Source organism: Protomyctophum parallelum, assembly GCF_964188405.1.
Source record: "Protomyctophum parallelum genome assembly, chromosome: 10".
NCBI lineage: Eukaryota > Metazoa > Chordata > Actinopteri > Myctophiformes > Myctophidae > Protomyctophum > Protomyctophum parallelum.
In genome coordinates, this window is record NC_139704.1 from 13,423,017 (window position 1) to 13,447,685 (window position 24,669).

Here is a 24,669-nt window from a genome sequence, read left to right on the forward strand (position 1 = left end):
GTGCAAAATTTGGCATCGACCGGGTTAACGGTGGCCGAGATTAGCTGCTCACGGACACACGGACGGACGGACACACGGACGGACACACGGACGGACGGAGTGCAAAACATACTCTCCCCACATGCCTTCGGCCTGGTGGAGACAACCAGGGCTCTTCGTCCACAAAGAAACAGACAGCAGCCTGCTAACCTGAAAGACTATGTGACTTAGTCAGGCAGTGCCATTAGGGAGCAGAATAATCCCCAGGCATTGTCTATTGTCTGAATGGCAGGGTAGTCTACCCCTAGCCATTCTACTGTGTTATGTTTGAACAGTTATATATTTTTGTGTGTGGAAGAAAAACAAATGTTTGAAAAACAGTTATATTTCTAAGAAAATGTCATTTTGAGTTATTGTGCTAAGTATATTTGAATATTGTACATTTCTGTATGGTGATGGTTATCGTCCAAGAAGGAGAGGGATGTAGTGTCCAGCCACTTGTATTGCATAGAGGGTACCAGGATGTTATACACAGGTGGTGATTACATGCAATGTGACTGGGAGTTGATTCAGTATACCGAACGAGTAAAGACTACAAGGCAGCTCTGTGTCCGGTGTGTTTCAATACATATATGTGAATCTACAACACTACAATCGGATGATCATCAATGGGACTCTGGTTTTGCGCTCCCATCTCCGCAGTGCCTCGTTCATGTGCCTATTATCTTGTTTCGTTGTGTTTTTAGGATGCCCAGTTGGGTTTGGAGATCACTATCGAAGCGCTTGGCTAGCTTGGACTTGCATTTAAGAATTTTCAGAGCATTTTTTGTCTCTGGCTTTCATTGCATTTAAGAATTTTCAGAGCATTTTTTGTCTCTGGCTTTCATTGCAGTCAGTATGTCTGAATTAATCCATGGCTCCGAGTGGGTTTTGACCGTGATGGTTCTCAAAGGAGCCATGTTTAGTAGGCTACTGATGTAAATTTGGTTTTGAAGCCAAGCCATGCTTCTTCGACTAGTGAGCTCCTGAGCTCATCAGACCAATCCAGATTCTTCAGTTTAAGGTTAAAGGCCTCGCTAGAGTAGGTTTTGAGGTCCCTAGATATGACTGTTTTGTGACAGCCAGACTTTTAAAATCATAAAATGATCACTATAAGCCCACATACAATAACCCCTTTCTTGGCAATTCTGGATTTGTCCGAGGTCAGAATGAGATCAATGACAGTTTGAGTAGAATCACACACTCTTATGGGTTGGGTAATTAGCTGACTGACACTATGCAGATCACAGAACCAACTGAATGACTTAAACACAGGTGCTTCCTTACGATGCATTATATTAATATTATATTGATTACGATGCTTATTGTAGTCGCCAATCAGGATTTTCTCTACACATTCCTCCCCAGCTAAGCACCCCTCAAGAATATCATAGAACCCATGCTGGTCAGGTGGTCTATAGACTGTGCCAAATACTGATTTAGCATTTTTTTAAATTAATTCAACCCACACAGTTTCAATTTCATTATGCCGTCAGTCAGTACGAGTAATGTATTCAGTATCTTGGTGAATATACATGCACACACCACCACCGTGTTTGTTTCTGTCATTTCTAATGAAATTTCTGGGTCCTTTGTAGACTCATCAAGTTTAGTTTCAGAGAAACACAGGATGTTTGCCTTACCGTTTTGAAACAATTGTCTGATTTCAGCCAGTTTGGGACCAAGGCTGTTCATTCAAATGAAACAGATGAAGACCGTTGGAGGCGACAATAGAGTTAATACCAGTCAATGGGAATAGGCTAATGAAGTCCGGCTATATCTATCTATATGACCGAAATTTAAGCGTGTAATAAAACCAGTTTTATTTTTATTTGTTATATAACAAACAAAAACTAAATACTGACAGCAAGTAACAATATAATAATCATCATCACAACATAATTATAGGTAGCCTCAGGTTATAACATTTACAGTACACCCGTTTAAATAGATCTGTACCATATCTGTACTCTGGAGTTATTTATTATTTATTTTGGCGTTTTAGGGCTTCCGTCATGAAAGTGTTGACACTGACACCTACTGTCAGTTAGCTGGAACAACACACACAGAAGTTACAAAACAGTACCACGTGTGTGGTTGCTCATAGATTTTCTTAGCTTATACAACATTCTTTTGCATTGCTTTGTGAAATATCGAGTCATACCGTATACAGGTAAGCAATTGACAATTATTTGAGAAATCGTTTACCAATTTACTATCCCGCTTTATTTAAAACCATTATTTTTTTCCCCCAGGAAGAGATGAAAACAAACACGCAGTCAGATCCAACTCCTGCAAGGGGGAAAGTGTGGAAAAGAACGGGAGATAAAGTGCTAACTATCTCCAAAAAGCTACGAGAAAGGATAGACGGGGAAACGATAAAAGCAGGTTTGCATGGTGCCAATAAATCCACTTTGCATACCACTCTAATTTAGGCATCAAAAGCGCGCAGTTTTAATCGAAATATCTAGGCTTAGTTAGACTTTGTCTCAGCCCTGAAACATGGCTAACTTTGTCTTTGAGGGCATTTTCTCAAATAGCCTACTGTCATGATGTGAATCATGGCTAACTTTGTCTTTGAGGGCATTTTCTCAAATAGCCTACGTCAATTCTCCAGGTAGTGGCCATGGAAACATCCTGCACTACATTTACAAGAACACGCTGGGGCAATGTCTCCATTCACAATTGAGACAGGTAAGCAGGGATGGGATGGGAATTATCAATACAAATTAATTGATAATTGATAAGTTTTGATAACCTTATCGATCGATATTAAATATATATAGGCGTATTGGAAAATGTTTTTAAGTAAAGTATGTATGATTAAACATTCTTAAACATTTGACAATAAGTCTAATATTGCTATTGCACATAGTACATATTGCTACAAAACCTGTAGGCTACAGTCATTTTGAGGCATAAACAAGAAGTTTGAAGGACACATTTAAGTCTGATGTACCGTGCATGTTCAAATAACGTATAGTCTACTTTATATTACTTTACATATTTATATATTATATAATATATAAATATTTTGTATTTAAATAGCCCCCCTTCATGTTTATTTTCTGTTATTCCAGTGTCTTCAGCAGCCCTTTCTTCGTTCCTTAAGCTCCTACAAGTTACACCGCACTGCCAGCCCATTTGATCGCAGAGTCACCTGTCTGGAATGGCACCCCACACATCCCACTACAATGGCTGTTGGGTCCAAGGGTGGGGACATAATGCTCTGGAACTTTGACAATCTTCTTAAAATGAGAAGTTTTATTCAAGGGGTGAGAATGGGCATATTTTGACTTTTGCTGAAAACAAGATCATGCATAGTTTTACGTGATTTGTATAGAGCAGGCAGGGTTCAGGACCCTATAAGACTTATAGGGCCAGACCACCGGTTGAAGGACCCCTTATAGTATAAGCCTTATACTATAAGGGGTCCTCAGACTTACTACAGGGAGCTGCCAAATGTTTGATACAGGATATCTTTTTGAGGGGCGATAGCCCCTCCTATGTCCAGCTTTTAGTCATTAGTTAGAACAGTCATTAGTCCTACAACCTATCTCAAACCCTCACCCTAACCTCCCACGGGGCAGCACACCTACACCTAACCTTAAAGGCTCATACATAGTCTGGATTTACGGTGGTTAGGTGACCACCGAACTACAACATGACGTCACGAGCCGCGGTGAAGAGCAAACCACCGCTCCAGCCCATCTCTCTGTTTTTACTCACCACCGCTCAATGTTATTTCAGCTCCGGTGATCAGCTCACCACCGGAGCGGTGGTCACCTCATCACCGAAAATCCAGACTATGAATAGGCCTTAACCCTCTCCCAACCCTTAACGCACCCCTCACCAACCTTAATCCGGTCGTCTTAACGCACCCCTCACCAACCTTATGTCTAACCAATGACTAGTCTAAACTAAGTATGCACCCCAATGCTATTGACAATGAATGGACAATTTTAAGTGTTTGTGCAAACACAAACATTTAACACAAGACGAAGGTGAGGATACAAATTCTGATGAGATGTATGATGAAGTAGACTAGAGGGAAAAAAGGTCAAGTGAAAGGTCAAGTTTACAAAGTATTGACAGCACGATACACGTATGATCGTGCTGTCATTAAAGATATACAAACATAGAAAACTCAAAGATAATTACAAATTAAATTAAAAAACATGACATGCCCAAAATGGAGATGGCATGTTGAAAGTGGATAAAAATAAGGATAATTGCAGATAGTACCAATGTAAAAAAAGATAATGGCTTATCTATTGGTCAGAATATCAGTCTGGATCTAATCCTGAATTACTATTAGTGTAGTGCTCCCTGTGATAGGCCTGCATTTGTCTTTGTGCACAGAAAGGGGCTGGAGACTTTACTGGAGGGATGAAGTTTTGTCCGACGGACCTATCCAAAGTCTACGTGGCTTCCGGTGATGGCACATTGACCTTGCAGAGCTTTGAGGGTCTTACATCCACCGTTTTGTCCAGAGCCACAGACTGTGGCCATGATCACCATAATCTTTGGTGAGAATGCAGGGACAGTCTTGGAGGAAATTGAACAAAACAATGTGTGCGTTGTTTTAGGTGTACGATATTGTGTATACACTATAGAGGGTATGCGCATGCATAAAGTGAATGGCAACATTGTTTAATGTCGTTTAATGCAATTAGATATGACCTTTCTGTTTGGATGCATGGGCTGTCAAGGCCAGAAAGTAGATTTTAGCAGGCATTACTGCATAACTTCCTGGTTTGATGATGATGTCACATGCATACCCTCTATAGGACTTCATAAACATAGAAAGTAGTCCCTCAAGTGTAGTATTCATGCCAGATTCATAATTCGACCCAGATGAGTACCAAAAATAAATGGTGATAATAGTCTTGCATTAATTAGTGTTGTCTTGTATTGTGTGTACATTATCAGCTGCAGACAGAATGCATAATCAACAATAGTCACCTGTCCTTTTGTTTGTTTTGCGTCCAGTTACTGGTACTGCTGTGTAGATGTTTCTGTGAGCCGACAGATGCTAGTCACAGGAGACAATGTGGGGAACCTCCTACTAGTCAGTATGGATGGTCAAAAGGTACTGATTCACTGAATGAATCACTGCATGCTCTTACAGTATACAGTATTATTTAATGCCATAAGACTGTAAAGTCTATATAGCTTTTGTTTTTCTTCTAATGCTGCAGATCTTCAACGATAAGTTGCACAAAGCTAAAGTGACCCATGCTGAGTTCAACTCCCGCTGTGACTGGCTGTTGGCAACAGCCTCTGTTGATCACACAGTCAAGCTGTGGGATCTGAGGAACATTAAAGACAAGAGCAGCTTCCTCCATGACATGCCTCATGACAAAGCTGTCAACTCAGGTGTCACTCTCTTTTGGAAAACACGTCACGAAGGGCTGAAAAAATCATTTTAGTGCGGTTTGCAAATTTCCGAGTGAAGAGGAATTTATGAATTACAGATAATATCTCTGTGGTTCTCAAACATTTTTGGCTCAGGTCTGTAAATAACGTTTTCATCAATGGCACTCCTTAATTACAGTTACTTTATAGCACCCTACATTTATATCACATCACGGTACGTAAGACTTTTCACCCTAGGATACAGTTGTCACGAAGGAAACTTGAGAGAATATCCATTTCCATTAGGACAGATTGAAAATAACTTTATACTTGGACATTTAAGTTTGAATGACTTGAAACCCAGCATATCTATTCTGGGGGTAACGTTCAGAAAACATAGCAGATCTACAAACTCACGTGTTGTGAGCTTGTAGATCGGCAAAGCGATTTATGTAGATCGAAAAAGAATTGACCAAGTACAGTGCAACTGAAGTTTGTTTTACTAAGTATAGCGGATTAAACAAGGGATATTGATCAATTCCAAATATCAAAGTATTCTGTGGCACCCACTGTGAGAAACCCTGCCCTAGATGATATTTTTTAAACAGTGCACATGTGCTTTTGAACCACATTCATCCGTTTTCCTCTTTAATTAATATAACTATACCTTAATTACAATGATTTCTGTTGGCTTCTCCCCACAGCATACTTCAATCCTCTGGACTCCACCAAGCTGCTCACCACAGACCAGTATGACCAGATCCGAATCTACTCCTCCACTGATTGGTCCAAACCACAACACATCATCCAGCATCCCCACAGGCAGTTTCAGCACCTCACGCCCATTAAGGTTGGCCGTCTCCTTCTGTTGTGCTGCTTGTAAAGAAATGTATTGTACAGGACTATGACTCAAAAGTACCATGTTGTACATTATGTTTTTGACCACAGGCTACGTGGCATCCCATGTATGACCTCATAGTGGCTGGGCGGTATCCTGATGACAAAGTCTGTCCAGGTGAACTCAGGACCATTGACATCTTTGACTCCAACACCGGAGAGCTTGCATGTCAGCTGCGAGATCCAAACGCTCCCGGAATCATATCTGTAAGTACAATCTGCACACGGAATGCAGGCTTAAAAACGGGCACTTTGAACATTTTAACCGCTCTAGGATTTAATGATCCTTTAATAAAGAGATTTAAACGTTATTAAAACCTGGTCACCTTTAGGTCAACAAATTCAGCCCACTGGGGGATGTACTAGGATCTGGAATGGGTGAGTTTCCCAAACTATAATTAAGACTTGAATTTGCCAACTGACCAAAAGTTGAGATGTTATCATGCTAAAGCTGTGTAATCGTCAAACGCCAGGGTTCAACATACTAGTATGGAACCCAGAGGACGCCTTGGTCAGTGAGCAGAACAAGGAGGAAACTGGTTCCATGGTGGGAAGCTCAAGAGGCCAGCAGGGGAGTCGGCCGAGATCCAGCAGAGACCAGAGGAGACCAGCTGGGGACGCAAAGCTCAAGAAAAAGCTTGCTTCTCTGGAGTCAGACAGTAAAACCAAGACAAAGTCCAGGGGCACTGAAAATGTTAAAGCACGAGCAAGCAAAAGGAAATGAGAGTAGTAAATTAACCAGAATATTAATATTGTGTATACTGTACTGTATGTGTACAAGTCTGTTTAAAAAAGGAACATTTGTTCACGTCGGTTTCGGCATTAATTCGACTGTGAAGACATCTCTGTTTTCTCTGAGGAAAATGTATAAATATTGTTAGAATAGAGATACTGTTTTATAGAGATGTTATCTCTGCTACTACAATTGAAATATATACCATAAATAAGGTCTCAAACCTAAATCTGCATTAAAATGGCAGTTAACTAGTGTTTTGTAACAGAGCTACCAACCTGCACACATTTTGTGTACCAACCACGCAATTCTAGGTGTCTATACGCCTAGAATTGCGTGGTTGGTACACAAAATGTGTGCAGGTTGGCAGCTCTGCTGTAAGCTCCAGCACCTTGTCTACACCTCAGACCGGGTGAGCTTTGTTTTCTTCATTTCTTTTCCATTTACAATAAACAAAACTTTAATAAATGGAATGATTTCATATATAGTGCTTGATGATACTCCTGCATGACAAACATTGACATTCAAAATTGTATGCCTTTATAGGGGCAGTATACCGTTAAAATGCCTTTTAAATTATATACACACCTTTAAAGATCTATTGGCCAATTATTTTCACTAGATTATAAAACCCTTTGACAAATACTACTTTAGTAAGCTCAGGCAGAGCTACGCATTTTGTGTCATCTGCAGATGCACACTTTAGCTACAGGACCCGAGGACATCGGTACCACAATGTCCAGCCGGGAATAAGACACTGAATGTCAATATTGGAACGAAACCTGAACACTTACAAGTAATGGTGCTGAATTGTTTTAATTTTAATATAGCCTACATTTTAAATTGTTAATGTGAATATCAACGTTTATGGCAACTGTAGTAGTACAAGTCCACCACATGAGGGCAGCATATAGCAAGGACTGGGCTGGGAACATGAGTGAACTGAATAGCCTACTCAATGCCTTTGGATAAGAGTCTTCGCAGTACAACATCATAAATCACACCCGTGTGAAGTGAGTGGTGCAACTCCGGGGGGGGGGGGGGTTCCAGACCCACAGGAACGCACCCAGGGTGCTGGCCCGGTTCCGGCGAGCCGCCCCGCGTCCAAAACGGTAGAGAAATGACAGTTACCGTGTGCCGGTCCCTCTACTGTACCCTCTACTGTACTGTACTGGCACACCCAAAATCATATATACAGTTAATATATGTGCATGTGTGTTTGTGTTAGTTTGCACACAGGTGGTGAAAAACAACCATGCTGTTTTCGTGCTCATACCCAGCCAGCCAGGCAGGCACCCACAGCCTCCCACCCACATAACTCCGTAAGAGAGTGGTTGCACCACTCAAACAAATAACACTAACATTAACTAACTAACTAACACTCGCCTTGATACAAGGCCTAAATAGCCTAACTCGTGGCACTGGCAGTAGTCTCCTTCATATTTGAAATATTCAAATTCACTGCCCTCTTCATATTTGAAATATTTAAACTCACTGCCCTCTTCATATTTGAAATATTTAAACTCACTGCAGAATCAGCCCCAGAGGCCCTGCTAATAATAATGAATTGCATTTTTATAGTGCTTTTCCTACACAACGCACTTACAATGATTCATTCATTCATACATTGGGAGGTGAAGCAGCAAACAGTCGACGCCAGCGTCCTCACTTCCCACATTCAAACACCAATGGCAGAGCTGCCAACCTGCACACATTTTGTGTACCAACCACGCAATTCTAGGTGTCTATACGCCTAGAATTGCGTTGTTGGTACACAAAATGTGTGCAGGTTGGCAGCTCTGCAATGGTGGCGAGCTCATGGACACCTCGACATGTAGACAGGAGGAGCCGGGATTCGAACCGCTGACCCATGGATCATTGGATGACCTGCTCTACCTCCTGAGCCACAGCTGCCCCCTAATCACTCGTGAATAATTAGGTGCATTGTTAGCATTCAGTGTACAACATTTACAACAGATGGATATACCCACCATAATGGCTCCTAAATAAATTTGATAAAAAGTAGAAAAATTAAATAAATTTGAAAATAGCACAATTCCTTGCTCTCACAGGACATACTTCTTAAAAGTGGGCCCACTAAGTCCCATAAGACCTGTTGGGTGCACAACTATTGCTATTGATTTATCTCAATTTATAAATAAGTGCTCTGGTTCCAGTAGAATTTGAAAAATATTGCACACATTTATTGATGGGTTCATGGGCGTGGAGTTAGGGATTTTAAACTATTGTCAATCATATATACACAGTAGCATATTTATGAAGTTCATAAACAAACATTGGATTTTAAAATGGCATCTTGTTTTTGACACCTGCAGCGAGCATTAGTGCATGAAAGAGACATAGGCTACAGATGCAGTATGGCACTACAAATTGGCAAAATATACTCATATCATGAAATAAACAATATATTTCCAAAGGAATTTTGGTAAGGAAATTGACCAAGTGATTAAATATACGAAACACCTGTACCTCAGTTAAGGGTAAAATATACCCAAAATGACCCATAAGATTGGACTCTGTACTCAAAGTGGATCTGATTGTAAACATCCTTTGCCAAATGCATACTGTAAGTAAGCAAAGTTAACACTATAAAACACATTACACACACCTTTTTCAATGTCATGCCACAGGAAGGTAGAGTGCTTGCTACAACAAAACACATTTTGTTCTCAGTCTGAAATTACAAATTCTTACAACTTTAAAGCTTTGCATCTTGGGTTCTATGGGGCATGATATACAGTAAATCAAAATCAATCATCTTTACCTTTTGCTTATCTGTACAGTATTTTGACTTATTTCATTCAGGTGCTTTTGGTTAATTTTCTTTTCTACTGCTGATATTTTGGGTAAGACTTTCTTATTTTTTACGGTGTGGCTTTGCCCGAGTCTTGCTGTCCGACACACTGACCGAGAGTTGGTTTGTGTGAGTGTGTCCACGTGTTTGGAGCTAATCTTGCAAACCGTTGGCCACTGAAGTAGGCTCCACAATCTTCATATCATGATTTATACATTTTGAAATATTTAACAAATCTGTTGTCATAGTACATCATAGACGACTGATGTCATTGATGACAGACGTCACAAGCTGGCCACACCGTTTCATAATGTGAGTCCATGTGATCTACTTTTTGTTTTTAATTTATAGATATTAGTCTATGGGATAGGCAATATATTTTGTGGATGTTTGGGAATGTAAACAAAAACAGGGGTCAATTTGATGTATTAGTGGCAATATTGGAATCTTTAACCTTTTAACCAGGTAAACAACTATTGAAGCAACCACACAAAAGCGTAATCATAAACTAGACATTCTAGTTATTGCTTATTTTTATGTATTAAATTCCCTACTCTGTGTATGAATCTTTCAAGTTTATTCTCATGGTGTCCGTGTGTAGCCCGGCTGAGGTTATGTTCACTAGCTGTGCTACCCTTAGAAGACGGGATGCTTTTCGTTTTGTCTGCGTTACTAAAGCCTGTTGCAGAATGTGAGGGCTGCTTCTTTTCAAATGCACAAAATGGCTCATATCTACTTTGCAAACGGCTGTCTGCACCTTTACGCCAGTCTCCCAATTCATGGCTAGGCCGCACAGTCTTATCACCTTGTCTATGCATCTGTTGTGAATGTGATCGCAATGGCATGTTTGTCGGAGAGATTGGATGGAGGTCTTCAGTTCTAAATCGAGGAGATGATGCTTTTCTGGAGTCATCTGCAAAGTGGGTCCTCCTCTGGTGATCTGATGAATACCTGTTTGTGCTTATATGTACATTTTGCTCCTCATCTTCAGCCGTTATGGTGTCTGCACTGCTACCTGAACTTTCTATGGGTTGAGAGGAAGACTCTTTTTTCTCTGGTATGTGGAGTAGTGATCTGATTGTTTTGGAGCTCTTCTTTAGGAAACGTGGTGAACTCATGTCACTGGGTTTACATGCTGGCTCCTTATCATTCACATCAAGTATTGCTGCAGACATTGTTCTAGAGGGGGGCTCTTGCCAGTTGGATTCAGGTGGGCTCTTTGTGCGTGTAATGCTTTTGACATCATGATGAGACACCGATCTCTGATCCTCATTCAGATTCAATCCAAGTCCTCCATTCTGTGCATTGGCCCTTGCTGTACTTCTATCCATCTGTCTCCTTGCAAACGCTCCTCCGTACATAGTCCCCGGGGATTCACAATCATCTGTGTTTGTTCTCGGGTCTGCCAGACTATGCCTTTTGAGCCAGTTGTCTGTCAGGCTGTTGGGGTTTCTTGACATTGCGCCCCCTTTGGTTCTGCCGAGACTGGCATAATTAGGCTGGTGGGACTTTCTTCCTGGACCAGAGCTGATGTTATTCCTCTCATCATCCAGAATCTGGAGACTTTGCCTCTTTAAGAGGAATTCTTCATTTTTCATTCTATTTTCCACTGTCGGGTTCCATTGCATTGACGAGTAGTGCAAAGTGCTGTTTGGTGTGACTGAGGGGTCGACCTGATAAGCAGAAGATGAAGTGCTTATTTCTAATTGCTCTGGAATAGTGGACTGAAGAGCGGACAGAAGTGAAGACCTCCTCCTAGAGTTCTTGAAGGAGCTAGCTTTGTTGTCTGGTGCTTCATACTGATCTAAGTGGTCACAAGAGCCTCCAAATGGAGAATCTGCATTTTTGAGGTAAGACTCAATCCTCCATGTGCGCATGAAGGACTTGGACGTATTGTCCGGTGTTGGCATGTTCTGCTGCATGGAGAGGACCTGCTGGTCAATGCCGTGAAGGGACTGACGCATATTTGGACTTCTGAACATCTGTGGGCCTTGGGAACAGTTGTCTAAGTTAGTGTTGTAGCTGGTTCTACCATTAGGAACCCCCACATCTGCAGCAATGTTCCAGTTACTTGACCTATGCCTTGCATTCTGCAGAAGACATGAGGCATCTTGTCTCTCCCCTGCATAACTGTGCCTTTTCAGATAGTCCATAGTCTCTGATGGAGGCTGGAGTTGATTCATCCGGTTTTGAGCTATCACCCCTTGATGAATTACTGGCATGGGTTCAGTTGGCTTATCTTCATAAAGCCTCTCCTCAATATCTCTCATGCCCATTTGCCTCTCACAAGTCTTACGATATACTGTGTCAAGGGTATGTCTCAACTGGTCCTTTCTCTCAAAACCTTGGCCGGAGTTAGAGACATATTTGCTCATAATCTGCCTTCCATTTGGCCTGATATCATGTACGAAACCCTCTGGAGGGCACAGCTCAGCTGGCACAGTGGACCTGGCATAGAGTGTTCTAAACTCCTCATCGTAGGACTCCACCAGATGGCCTCTTATGACCTGAACCATGCTCAGATGAATCTTCTCATATGACCACATGAAGCTGGGAAGAAACATGAAAACAAACATTAAGTATTAACTCAGTATGGGGGAGAAAATGTTACTTATGAATACCAGATTATGATTTATACCTTAGATTAGACCATGCATAAATCACCAATTTTCAAGGTTTTTGTTTCCAACTGATCAGAAAGGGTCAGTAGGCTACTTTGTAGGCCTACTGTATTTTACAATGAAAAAGATACCACTTGATCAATGAACATCACAGTACATGTTGACATTTCTCCACAAATTGTTGTCAGTATGTTTTAATCAGGTTTTCTTGTTCATAAACAAGTCTTAACATAATTATGAAACAGTCAATTGACAAGGGAAACAATATTGACCATAATGAGCAGAGTAGAGTTCAATGCCTTGTGAGTTAATTTAATATTTATTCTCTTTCACATATGGCTTTTTACCTGTATGTACCATAGATCACAGTTTGGCAGTCAACTAACAGGAACCTCTGTTGCATTGCTCCATGAAATTTAGCTCCTGATCGACAGAGGTAATCATGTCCTTTGACGGTGCGCACTCTCATGTTCTGTGTTCAAGGAGAAGAAAAGACCATGTCAGATGATATTGTACAGAATAGCATGTAATAGTAGCATAATAGACACTTTAAAACAAATAAAACTATTCAAAGAGGTTAAATGCCCTTTGGTTAGGGTTAGGGTTAACCCAAGTATTCTTTTTTTTAGGATTATGATTAACTATATTAACATTGAAATATGGTGCTTTATTTCTACACTATGTGGTAGCGTAGTTGATAGCTGGCTTCATGGTCTGTTAAGTATGTGCATAATAGATGTTTAAAGGGTGTGTTCAGCATCACCTAAAAGTTGTTAGTAATTATCACCCCACCCAGTTAAAACGGGAGAAACCAAGGTTTGAAAGAAGGCTTCAGGCTTTTATTGAGCAGTGAAGCATTGTCATTGTGAAGCATGTTATTATTGTCATTGCCTTTTTATGGCATGGCATGTATTTAGTCTGCCTGTGTGTCTGTGTATCCACAGCTAATCTCACACACCACTGGGGAAACCACAGCACATTCCCTGTGCACACCGCCATAGGACAATGAAGTTATGAAGTACCTCCTCTAATTTGTCTTCCCAATTTAGATTTTAAACATTTTTATATATTTAACTTCATATACTTAAAGGCTAAACTAGAGCATGCAGTTAATATTACTAATGATCTCATTCTTCTGTATTGTATTTTTATACTATAGTCTATGAGCAATCACTATCAAATTGGGAATATCCCAGATATGCTGGTGCTCATGGATTCTATTTTGAGGACTATAGTGTGTAGTGGTTAGAGCATATGCCTTTCATGCGGAAGGTTGTGAGTTTGAACCCTGTCCTGCTGGTTGACGTAAACAAGGGCATGCGGTCGCAACAGGTTTCTAATACAAAATCAAATGGGTTCAGATCTGAGCCAAGTCCCCTGAGGTGGTGTCTGAGGCCTGTCCTGGACGTTTGATCCTTTTGCTGGCTCTTCTAGCATCCAATTGAGGTAAACCAAGTTATTAACCATCTATTAACCAAATATTTATCCAATGTATTATTTATGTACCCTATAGCATCTCTATTCTGGGTAGAAAGATATAGCGAAAATAGCCAATCTATCTGTCAACATAATTGATAACTTTAAATTCCTGGTCATACACATCACAGACACATTCACATTGTCACTCAACACCGAAAACATCCTCAAGAAGGCGCAGCAGCGACTGTACTTTCTGAGGCGCCTTAAAAAATGTGGCTTAAGTACAAAGGGACTAGTGAACTTTTATCACTGTATAATTGAAAGCGTCTTAACTGGCTGTATCACAGTGTGGTACGGTAACACGACCGCTCAGGACTGCAACAGGTTGCAGAGGACCGTTAAAACAGCAGCTAAACATCATTAAAGACACCAGCCATCCCGCAAATACCTTGTTCCAACCACTCCGTTCCAAAAAACGCTACCAGAGCATCAAATCTCGCACCACTCGTCTCAGTAACAGTTTCTTCCCCCAGGCAGTCAGGCTGCTGAACAACTGTATTGCACTGTATTGTCACTTCACTTGCACTTTGTGTTTTTGTCTTTTCTTTTCACTATACATGTTTGTTTTTGTCCTGTGTATATAAGACTGAAAGTGCTCTGAGCAAAATAATCTACAAGCTCACATTGCGGTGCCATTTCAACTTCTATATCGGCTATTCTTGGCGAAAAGATTTGGTATACAGGGAAAAACTGAGTTTCCCAGGTATGGACCCATGGACCCCTGGGGGACTCCGGTCAGTGAAGTATATAGGGTTCAAGTGGTTAAAGGTGCTAAGGACCGTTCTGGGTGGTCTATAGTCTAAACGTTATGGATAAAGTTTCATCTCTTTCAATTAGTGGCAATTCAATGTCCACCTTAATTGAGATCATGGCTGTCAACCCATCAACCCCACGAGATTGGCCATGGTATTGGTGATGCACAAAAGATGAATGGAAGTGATGTGTTCATATAATATACTCACCCTGAGTTGTTGAAGTTTGATATCTTGATTTTCAGCCAGTGTGAGGAAACTTTTCAGATGTGACTCATCCAGCAGCACATAGACTGAAACTCCCCTGAGAGAGGCATCGACAGTCTCCTTGAATATGTCTATGTCAGTAAACATGTCCATTACAATGGCAATGACCTATGCAGAAAATACAAAAAAATGAAAGCTTAGACAAATGACCTAACAACAGGAATTGGTGGTGAGTGCTAATGAGCCTGGCTTTAAGTTTAAGTTTAAAGCAGTGGTTCTCAAACATGTTCCCTATTTGAAGAGAGCCACACCAAAAAGATGGTTGAAACCGGAAAGATTGCACTTATTACAGTGCATAACATCACCAATTGAATGCAAATGTAAAGATACGATGTATACCATTTCTACCCGAGATATGACATTATATAATTTTGATTGTGACCTTGACTTTATGACCCATAAATTGACCATCTCTCTGGTTGCAGCCTACTGATCATTCCCATGAAAATCGACCCAATCATTCTTCATTTTTAGGTCGACCTTGATGAACACAGGGCCGGACATTATACCTATTCCGGCTGGAACAATAACAGATTTATATTAACTTTGGGAACAACATCATGAAGTGACAGCGATGGTTATTACCATCTCGGTTTCAGGGAGACTTGGGTAAAGAAGGTACTGTGTTCAATGACCACGTTTAAAGGAGCATTCAGTGATTTGGGTGATTTGGAAAACCCCCAGGTCTGCCCTGGTAACAAGATGTGCACATGCACATGCTCTACAGTGGGGGGGGGGGGGGAAGACACAACAGGCCAACAGCCCGCTCCCACTCGATCATGATTGGAGGAAGGCCCCTCTCATCCTGATTGGATGAAGGCTGACTAACCCCAGAGCCTTAGATATAGACAGAGTTACGCAAACTGCGTTCACTTCATGGGGCCCGGGCCAGTCCTGGACCGGAAGTAGGCAGAAATGCATTGGACTCAGGCAACAGCCCAGCTTTAATGATCTTAAATCTCTTTATTTTAGATTGCTTTGTAGTAATAGTACAACATAAACATTACAGAGACTTTAGTTGTCACTGTACAATACTTTTAAAACAGTTTAAAATGTATTATTTATTTATTATGCACTGCCCTTGTTGAAAACAATGTATTTCCAACTCCAGCTTGTCTCAGTTCAGGCTGCATGAACAGCGCTCGAGCACTCGGTTTCTGCCACCTCAATATCGTAACTCTTCTATTAGATGGCTCTGGCTAACCCTAGCCCAAAAAGAAACCCAAGGTTTTTTTGACCCCTGGGGTTAACTGGGGACAGGGAGGACCTCCTTATGGTCAGCACACTTCTATAGTAGGGAGGATTATCAAAAAAATAAAAAAATATATTTGAATTAAGTGAAAAAAGCCATCACTGTCACTTCATAAAGTTGTTCCAGAATAAACTCCAAAGACCATGTTAATCAAAATGACACATTATATGCTGACCAAAAACGGACTTATTTTAATTTATTGAAATGTATTGAAGTTTTTCTGTCATAGAATACAGTATGACTATAACGGACTCAACACAATATACCCAAATTGCGAAATTCACAATGTACTACCCTCACCAAGGATTTGTATAACGGTATAAATCATTATTTATGTACTTTATTTTTAAGTTCTACTAATTATCACCAACATGGAGTTTTGTGTGTTTGAAATTCTAATGAATTGTCAACCATAACTCCTATGCTTGTCTTCCTCTACTTGATGAATCACCAAATCCAAGTTCCCAATGGGTATAATTGTTTACTGTCTGGATTTAATTTCAGTAGCCACCTATCACAAAAGTCCTATTTATACTTTGTTGTTCTTTTATTGGCTATTTTGACATACATTAAAAATAAAATGACAGTGGTCAAATTTCTTAAGGTTCTTGTTCTCTTCTTATTGCATACGTATAGTTAGAATTTTGTGTGTGTGTGTGTGTGTGTGTGTGTGTGTGTGTGTGTGACTGTGTGTGTGTGACTGTGTGTGTGTGTGTGAGTGTGTGTGTGTGTGTGTGTGTGTGTGTGTGTGTGTGTGTGTGTGTGTGTATCATCGTCATTATTCATTACCGTACTAAAATATATGATTATGTAAACTCTATTCTATTGACAATGAAGAGGTTCCCACACTTGTGTCTCGTGGAGGTAAGCTGCAAAACCAGATTTAGCCTACTCCACCCAGACATCCCTGCTTGGCACTCCTTTGAGTTGAAAGATGAGAAAGGCGTGTAGATTTGCTTTGAAGGAAAGGAAGGACTTGCAACATGCTTTGACAGACAGGAGGAACCTAGACTTGTCTGGCTCAATTTGTGATTATATCACAGAACTAGGCCGGTCCTCCATGTTTGAATCTCAAATTATCCTTTGTTTTGTGTTTTCTACATCAATGTTTCTCAAACATTTTCATGTCAAACACTCCCAAATTGACGGCCTTTATATATAAAATAAAGGCGAAAGCCACAAAAAAAACATTAAAAAAAAATCTTTGTCATATCTACAAGCTTGTAGATCGTCTATTTTCAAATAGCTGGAAAATGAAATGGTGTATAAACTGTTACTCATTTTGTCGGGGTCCCCCTGGAACCTCTTGAAGCAGTGGTTCCCAAACTTTTCAGGACGGGACCCAAAAGAGAGATTAAGACGTTTCCCCAGGACTCAAGATAGTGAAAATAGCAGATCTACAAGCTCACAACACTGTCGTGACCCACAACAATTGGTCCATGACCCATGCACATATGGGTCCCGACCCACTGCTTGGGAAACAGTGCCCTGAAGGACCCCACTTTGGGAACCAGTGTTCTACATGTTATTCGCCTAATCGCCTGGTGTACACTTATCTAGTTTATATAACTCTATGGGTGTACATTGCATAGCTTACCTGTCTTGCATCCTGAATATTTTTACGAATGACCTCTTTGATGGTGGGGTGGTTTTGTCTCGGCGGATGAAAAAGTAGCTCTACGTGTGTCTGTTGTCTCTCGTGCGGCGAGATTACGGGCCACCCTAGGATCAGCTCTGGGGTGGCCACGTCTGAGTGCATGGGCCAGTATGTCCCTGTGGAGGACTTGGTGGTGTCTGGAGGGCCATTACTTTCCTCTGTGTGATTTCCAGGCGTGGGCTGCTCCGCGTTGGCAGTGATGAAGAGGAGCTCTTCCTCAGACAGGAAGCCCCCTATACGTTCTCCCTTTAGGAACTTCTGATAACTCTCCCTGCCGTCAGTCACTAGTCGATCAATGGCCAGGCGATAGGACTCCTTATAATGGGGCTGGATATAATCCTCTGTCCTCGAGTCTCCCTTCAGAGACGAGAGCATGGAAAGGTGATCCATCATTCCAGATCTGTCATAGATGGGGGAAATTAATCAATTATTGGATGCATAAGGATTTTATTTATCATTGATTGAACTCAGACAGGCCGGGTTATGCACAGCATGAGTGATGGATAAGAGACGTGTTTGATATGTGATTAATAGTATGATATACCTAAATCTCTGAATTAGGAGGGTTTTCTCACAATACTATACATCATCTTATAAATTGTCTGTCTTATATTGGAGGAGAAAAAAACCGAACTGTGAAAATGTGCCCATAATGATGCTCCATGTGTGACCACAGTGTAGCTTATTTAAATAAATTACACTTTACCATCAACATATTAATACTGCTTCAATTCTTGATATTTACCTTGTTAGTGATCATTATTATTAGTATTAATATGAATGCTGCCATAATGACTGAGTTACCAGACAGAAGATGCAACAATAAAGCCTTGAACATCATGTCACAAAACATACACATTGTCTGAGTGACATTTATATTTCCTGTTGCAATGGAACAAATCTATGGGACAATGTGTACTCTCATATTGATTTCTGGCTGCCATCAAGCTGGTGTTTAATACTTAGAAACAGATGGTGTTCTTAGCTACCTCTGCTGCAACCAAACATGCACAGACTTGCCATGTTAGAATTTGAAGACAGCTATAGCCCTCAAATCGATCACTATTTACTTTGACAGGAACACCCATGTTAATTTTGTTATACAAGTTTGCCATTTAAGACCTCAAATTAGGAACTTGAAACAATTTTATTTTTTATGGCCTATCTCTACAAGTAAAGTTTTTGCGGTTAATCAAGAGTAAACGCAGGATAATAAATACCTCAAAATGAGGAAAAACCTCTTTTTTGTCCTTGTGTATGTCTAACATAATATATAGAATATGATTCTCCAAATACTTGTGCTATTGACTGTATATTGAGGGATGTTTTCAGTAGTAAGTTATAGTAGAACTCAGAATAGTAAGTTCCAAGTTCCAAGCTTATTTCAGGAATTCAGAGGGTAAAGCCATTCGGTTCAAGAATTGACATGCACACTCGTTAAGCTAGGAACTTAATCATCATGAATGGCAGTCTACAAAAGATAAAGTCTAGATAAAACCAGTTCAGTCTGTGATGTCATAACACTGTCACACCAGTTTGAAGCCATTTCACAGATAGAAAATGGACTTTGTGGATTCATGCTATGTGTTTACCTTTACATTATTGATATTGTACATCACACAATGTTTTCCCCATAAAATCTTCCTGGGTGTCGTCACCTTTTCCATTTCTCCCAGTATATAGTTTTATATGTAGAACATCACACACACAATCTGTTTTTCTACGTAAACATGGACATGTATGATACCATTTAAAAGTTCTCACTCATCATTTTCTTGATACTATTCTAAAGTTCATAGATGTTCAGTGATGATGTTCAAAGACAAAGTTGCCTTATACTATGCTTTGTGAATACATGTACATCACAATAATGTATGAAAGACTTGCCATCATTTTAAACAAATACATTGTACTGTAGAATTGTCTAGATTTAAAATGTACCGGACCATTCATGCAGATTATGCCAAATATTTCAGTAAATAAATAATTAATGTAAATTGGAGCCGTGCAGGTTAATATGCCTTTTAGCCAAAAGGGCTAAAATAACTCACCAGTCCCCAGGGTTCTGTCAGTTAATTAAATCCACTGAAAGCATTATTAATATAATTATTTCCCCACTACCATTGCGTAATAGTCTACTGTACAGCAGTAACTTACGTTAAGATTTTGAGTTAGGCTACATGAAAATCCACTTGAATGCTCCCAATATATCCCAGTCTGACACTGTCAACATGCTGCCGGTATCTGACTGGTGTAAGTCTATGGCTAATGTCTGCTGGCTGAAGGAGACAAAAGACGGGAGGCGTTTCAACATGATAAACAGTCTGTGGATAGAGGGTGTGGGTTCTAGTTTTGACATGCAAATGCAGCTCAGCTTCAGAACCTGCTCCCAGGCAGAAGCAGTCATAAACCTGTTTGAGATATGTAGCCACACCCCTTACTTTTCCAGGGATTCAAAGTTCACATGGAAGTAAACCTTTGCCATCTAGTAGTGCTATGCACACTTCAAATAATAATAATAATAATAATAATAATAATAATAAATAACAATAATGTCACAATATAATCACATTTATCTCCTCAACTGAGTCACAATAAAAAAGCTCACTATAATCCCCCTATGATTATTTGAATCCCTAGTGCTCATCACTGTGGTACGTTCACAAAAGGCATATGCCTACATTTCAGCATCAGTTTATTCATCAACAGGGTTAAAGGGCCACTTCAGCCCTTTTGCAACCAGATCTTATTTGAATGATGTTTGGGAGACAAGAGACACTTTCCTGGGGTTTTTTTAACGTGGGTTACATGTGTTTTTAGTATATTTCAGTATTTCAAAGTGTCCATGGGCTCCATGATGCCATGGACACTGGGCTCACTTATTTCCTGGACTACATGTTGTCTCAGTAAGACCCAAGAGGAATAGATAGGCCAACTTTGCTTTACTTCCCGTATCTCTGTGAGGTGGGCAGTAACTTTATTAGGAGACGGGAAGAATGTTGGAGTCTATTCATTTCCAATGGGAGAGTGAACGTGAACACAGCTTCCGAACCATTCCTTAACTCCATGGTCACTGAACTAAATACTGGACCAAATCATCACAAGGCACACAATATTTACAAGATATTCATATTAAAATGGCTTCTTTTAGCAAGACAAATCAGGAGAAAATCTACTTTGTTAATGACGTTTCTTTATCCCAACAAACTCTCGCGAGATTTGAGATGAGTCCGGAAGCCTCTCTCTGTCCATCTGCAATTTGACGGACAACACATAGGGGGGCTCTGGCCTCATATTTAAGATGACAATATGTGAATATTATAACATGAAATGAATGGACATATTAAAAGTGAAATAAAATGTGTGTTCCAATGCTTAATAATATAATTTTCCATAATTGTCTTAGACTCTTGGTTGATTTTTGACATTTGCCATATAACGCTCTCAATGCTCATCCACATGATGTGTCAGTGTTTTTGTCAGCCTGGGAGAGGGGGAGGGGGGATGGGGAGGTCGGGGAGAAGCAAACCACGCCTACTATATTTAGGAGACCATTTGTAGGCTTTGTGTACCATTTTGCCTCTAGTGGCTACAATGAAGTTGACCCATCTTCATAAATAGACCATCTTTGATAAGACAGCCCACCCCCTATCCACAAGGAGGAGCAGTGGACCAAAGCATTATGGGAATTGTAGTCCAGGAAGGAAGTGAGCCCAGTGTCCATGACATAATGGAGCCCAATGAGCCCATGGACACTTTGAAATACTAAAATATCAACAAAAAAAATATTACCCATGTAAAAACCCCAGGAAAGTGTTTGTCTCCCAAACATCATTAAAATAAGTTATGGTTGCAAAAGGGGTGAAGTGGTCCTTTAAGACTTAATTGTGCATGCAGCCTCTCTTACAGAGGCTGATACAGTACACAACTTGTATATCAAATAATGTTTCTGCCCACAGAAATGGCCCCCTGGGCCCGGGCTGCCGGTGTGGTCGTCTGGTCCGGGCACTCTAGGCTGCAATGCCAGCATCACAGCTTGTCGCAGGTTTGAATCCCGATCCTGACGACCTTTGCTGCGTGTCACTCCCAATATCTCTCCCCATTCCTATCAGTCTACTGTCCTATCAATAAAGGCATAAAAGCCCCATAATGCATAATGTATCACCCCCTAATCTTTGCCCTCACTTTATGTGGCTCATCTGATTCACTCATCAATAGCATACATAGTAGCCTACACATCATGATTTAAATCTCAGTGAAGTTCGAGAGTCTACAAATGATTGATAACAATCTGTATGGACAATCATTTGTGAAACCATTGATAGAAAAAACATTTGATAAAATACATTGTAAAATGCATTGCCTTGCTCTAGGAGGGCATTTGAACCTTTCATCAAGAACACTACAGGAATTGAGGAAGGGAGGTTAACAGCACCAGTAACTAACATTCATTATGTTGCCATCTTAACTCATAACCAGTACCTGCAGGATAATGGAGGCTTGTCTAATTGTGAAATTCTGCCATCACTCACCAGGTGAAATTGCCGAGCAATACGACTCCTTATAATGGGGGTGAATATAATCCTGTCTTCAAGTCTTTCTTCAAAGATGAGAACATGGAAAGATGATGGGACTCCATCATTCCAGATCTGTCACAGATAGAGGAAATTAATTATGTGATGCATAGGCCTATATGAGTCATTGCACACTAATCAATACTAATTGGTAGGGACGGGTTATGCACAGCATGAGTGATGGACTAGTAGTGAATGTTATTGCAGCAAAGAAGTAATATACCTCTGGAAGCCCATTTCCGCCTCTGAAAACAAATCCTCTCTCTGTAATGCGCAATTGTGCACACAGCCTCTTTCACACACAACTAATAAAGTCCAAGATTGTTGCCACAACTTTCATAACAAATAAAGTGCATAGAAAGCAACCCCAAATTTAGCGGCTTCAAAGGATAGAATATTTTCAGCTGCCCAAAGAAATGTCTGGTCCCCTGAAAAGGCTCTGTGAATGTGCCCTCCCCAACATGCATGCTCTGTCTCTCTTACAAAAACACTTTTAAACAGAGAGTAACTTGGCACTCTTCTTTACCTTGTGGATTCATCTTTGCCTCCATGCATCCATCTTCCTTGTCTCGCTGGAGTTATTCAGTGTCCCCTTGCTCATTGTACAGCACAAATAGCACTTCATTATTTTCCGTTTAGATACGTAAATATCTCAGTGCAGTGTTACATGTTATTTTGTGACCTATGAGATTCTGTAAATTGTTGGTCAATGCCAGTGTCGTGACAACTCGGTAGCCAATAGGACACTGGATCGTAATACAAGACAGCAGTTTCATTTTGGCTCAGAGAACTGTTGCATAATGTATCACCCCCTAATCTTTGCCTTCACTTCCTCGTGTGGCTCAGCTGATTATAGTCCATACAGTAACATCATAAGTAACTTCAATCTCAATGGACTAAAAGTATACAAAAAGACATGAAACCAAGTAGCCTACAATTGCATCTACTGTAGGTAACTTGGTTAACATTTTGGTTGTTACAATGAACATGTGGGAGTGATACTGAAAGAAAAACGAAAGAATACATAGGAGCATTACAGTAGAGGTGGTCCAATATCCTCAAGGTCATTACCAATTCTGATATGTTGGAGAACAGGGAACTGATAGGCTGATATAACCAAATTGTATAAACTAAGATTTGCAAAAGCTTTCAAAATAAAATTAGAAATAGCATTAGAAATAGCAAAAATAGCAGATCTACGAGTTGACAACATGTCATGTCAACAACTTCATAGGAAGACATTTTCATCCTAGCATTATGACAAACGTTATTCTTGATCTTGACTATCGCGTGTCTGGTTCAGTAGTAGCTTGGCGACAGCTGACGAACAGGGATTCCATTCAAAGTTCCAGTCCATTTCCAGCACAACATCAACAGGATAAATTGAGCTGCTTGGTAGGCCGCGTAGGTACTACCAACTATAGGTAGGCTATAATGTCAAAGTAGTTATCACCACTCGGCCAAAAGGAGTTAAAGAAAGAACAAAACAAGAGCAGAGAAAAGCTGTCCAGACAGAGGCTCTCTCTCCCTCTCTGTTGACTGGCGATGGCAGATTGTGTGCCTCGATCTGCTCAATGCTCAACGTGTGTGCAGTCACACCTAGCTCAGGCCAGGGGTGACTGCTTAAGTCATAAACCAACCACCCTACAGCTTGGTTGCATGTAACATGTATACATAGGCATCCAGTTCCTCTGAGACAATTAGCCTCAGGTCATTCCATAATGTTCTAATTCAATAGAGCAAAAGGGGACCAGATATCTGCAGCATTGTTCAGTCGTACTATGAATGTGACCATGTAGGCCAACTAGGTATGTACTCTGACAATCACGGGGAGTTTCTTACCCTGGAGCTGCAGTGACAAGTCACATTGAGTGAAATCCAAGCCCCGTGCTATGATGTCATCATGATTAGTTACACAGGCTTGAATCATGGCTGACCAATGTGAGTGGACGACTGTGCCAAGTACATGGCAAGATTTCAGCTTCAGCTTTCTCTGCACACAATAATACATTACAAATTCCCTGCAAAATAAGTTCAAACTACAACAGGGTGCTTTGTAGGGCGTAAATCACCAAGAGGCATGCCCTACTTCTCTCCATATTTCTCTCTGTCTGGGGCAGACAATCACACAAACGTGCAAACATCGTAACACACATTCTTCATTTATGAAGGCGGGACCTCTTGTCAAAGACGCTGACAGACATTGGTTGACAAGACAATACAGGTTAGTTGAAGGTAGCAGGTAT

At 40.6% G+C, this 24,669-nt stretch overlaps 2 protein-coding genes across 2 annotated transcripts; one reads left to right on the forward strand and one right to left on the reverse strand.

Annotated features, from left to right (window-relative positions):
• The first annotated feature begins 2,109 nt into the window (after window positions 1–2,109).
• On the forward strand, window positions 2,110–7,479 carry ddb2 (damage-specific DNA binding protein 2). Its single transcript, XM_083774506.1, has 12 exons — window positions 2,110–2,191; window positions 2,274–2,406; window positions 2,636–2,712; window positions 3,099–3,293; window positions 4,381–4,547; window positions 5,011–5,110; window positions 5,220–5,397; window positions 6,081–6,226; window positions 6,325–6,480; window positions 6,606–6,651; window positions 6,747–7,260; window positions 7,377–7,479. Exons 2-11 carry the CDS (start codon window positions 2,280–2,282, stop codon window positions 6,995–6,997), a joined length of 1,443 nt encoding a protein of 480 aa, XP_083630632.1. The 5' UTR covers window positions 2,110–2,191; window positions 2,274–2,279; the 3' UTR covers window positions 6,998–7,260; window positions 7,377–7,479.
• A 2,838-nt stretch (window positions 7,480–10,317) lies between these two features.
• On the reverse strand, window positions 10,318–20,096 carry fam83b (family with sequence similarity 83 member B). Its single transcript, XM_083774722.1, has 5 exons — window positions 20,007–20,096; window positions 17,790–18,249; window positions 14,884–15,048; window positions 12,790–12,914; window positions 10,318–12,371 (listed from the first exon to the last, which is right to left on the reverse strand). Exons 2-5 carry the CDS (start codon window positions 18,240–18,242, stop codon window positions 10,343–10,345), a joined length of 2,772 nt encoding a protein of 923 aa, XP_083630848.1. The 5' UTR covers window positions 18,243–18,249; window positions 20,007–20,096; the 3' UTR covers window positions 10,318–10,342.
• Between the last annotated feature and the right edge of the window lie 4,573 nt (window positions 20,097–24,669).

What these genes read in the sequence shown, in the direction of transcription:
- ddb2 (XM_083774506.1), top strand. Translation starts at nt 2,280, where the DNA reads ATGAAAACAAACACGCAGTCAGATCCAACTCCTGCAAGGGGGAAAGTG. An exon ending in TCCATTCACAATTGAGACAG is followed by an intron (nt 2,713 to 3,098) that starts GTAAGCAGGGAT and finishes CTGTTATTCCAG; the next exon opens with TGTCTTCAGCAGCCCTTTCT. An exon ending in TGTACTAGGATCTGGAATGG is followed by an intron (nt 6,652 to 6,746) that starts GTGAGTTTCCCA and finishes GTCAAACGCCAG; the next exon opens with GGTTCAACATACTAGTATGG.
- fam83b (XM_083774722.1), bottom strand. Translation starts at nt 18,242, where the DNA reads ATGATGGATCACCTTTCCATGCTCTCGTCTCTGAAGGGAGACTCGAGG. An exon ending in TCAAACTTCAACAACTCAGG is followed by an intron (nt 12,915 to 14,883) that starts GTGAGTATATTA and finishes CCTTGAACACAG; the next exon opens with AACATGAGAGTGCGCACCGT. An exon ending in GTGATCTATGGTACATACAG is followed by an intron (nt 12,372 to 12,789) that starts GTAAAAAGCCAT and finishes GTTTCTTCCCAG; the next exon opens with CTTCATGTGGTCATATGAGA.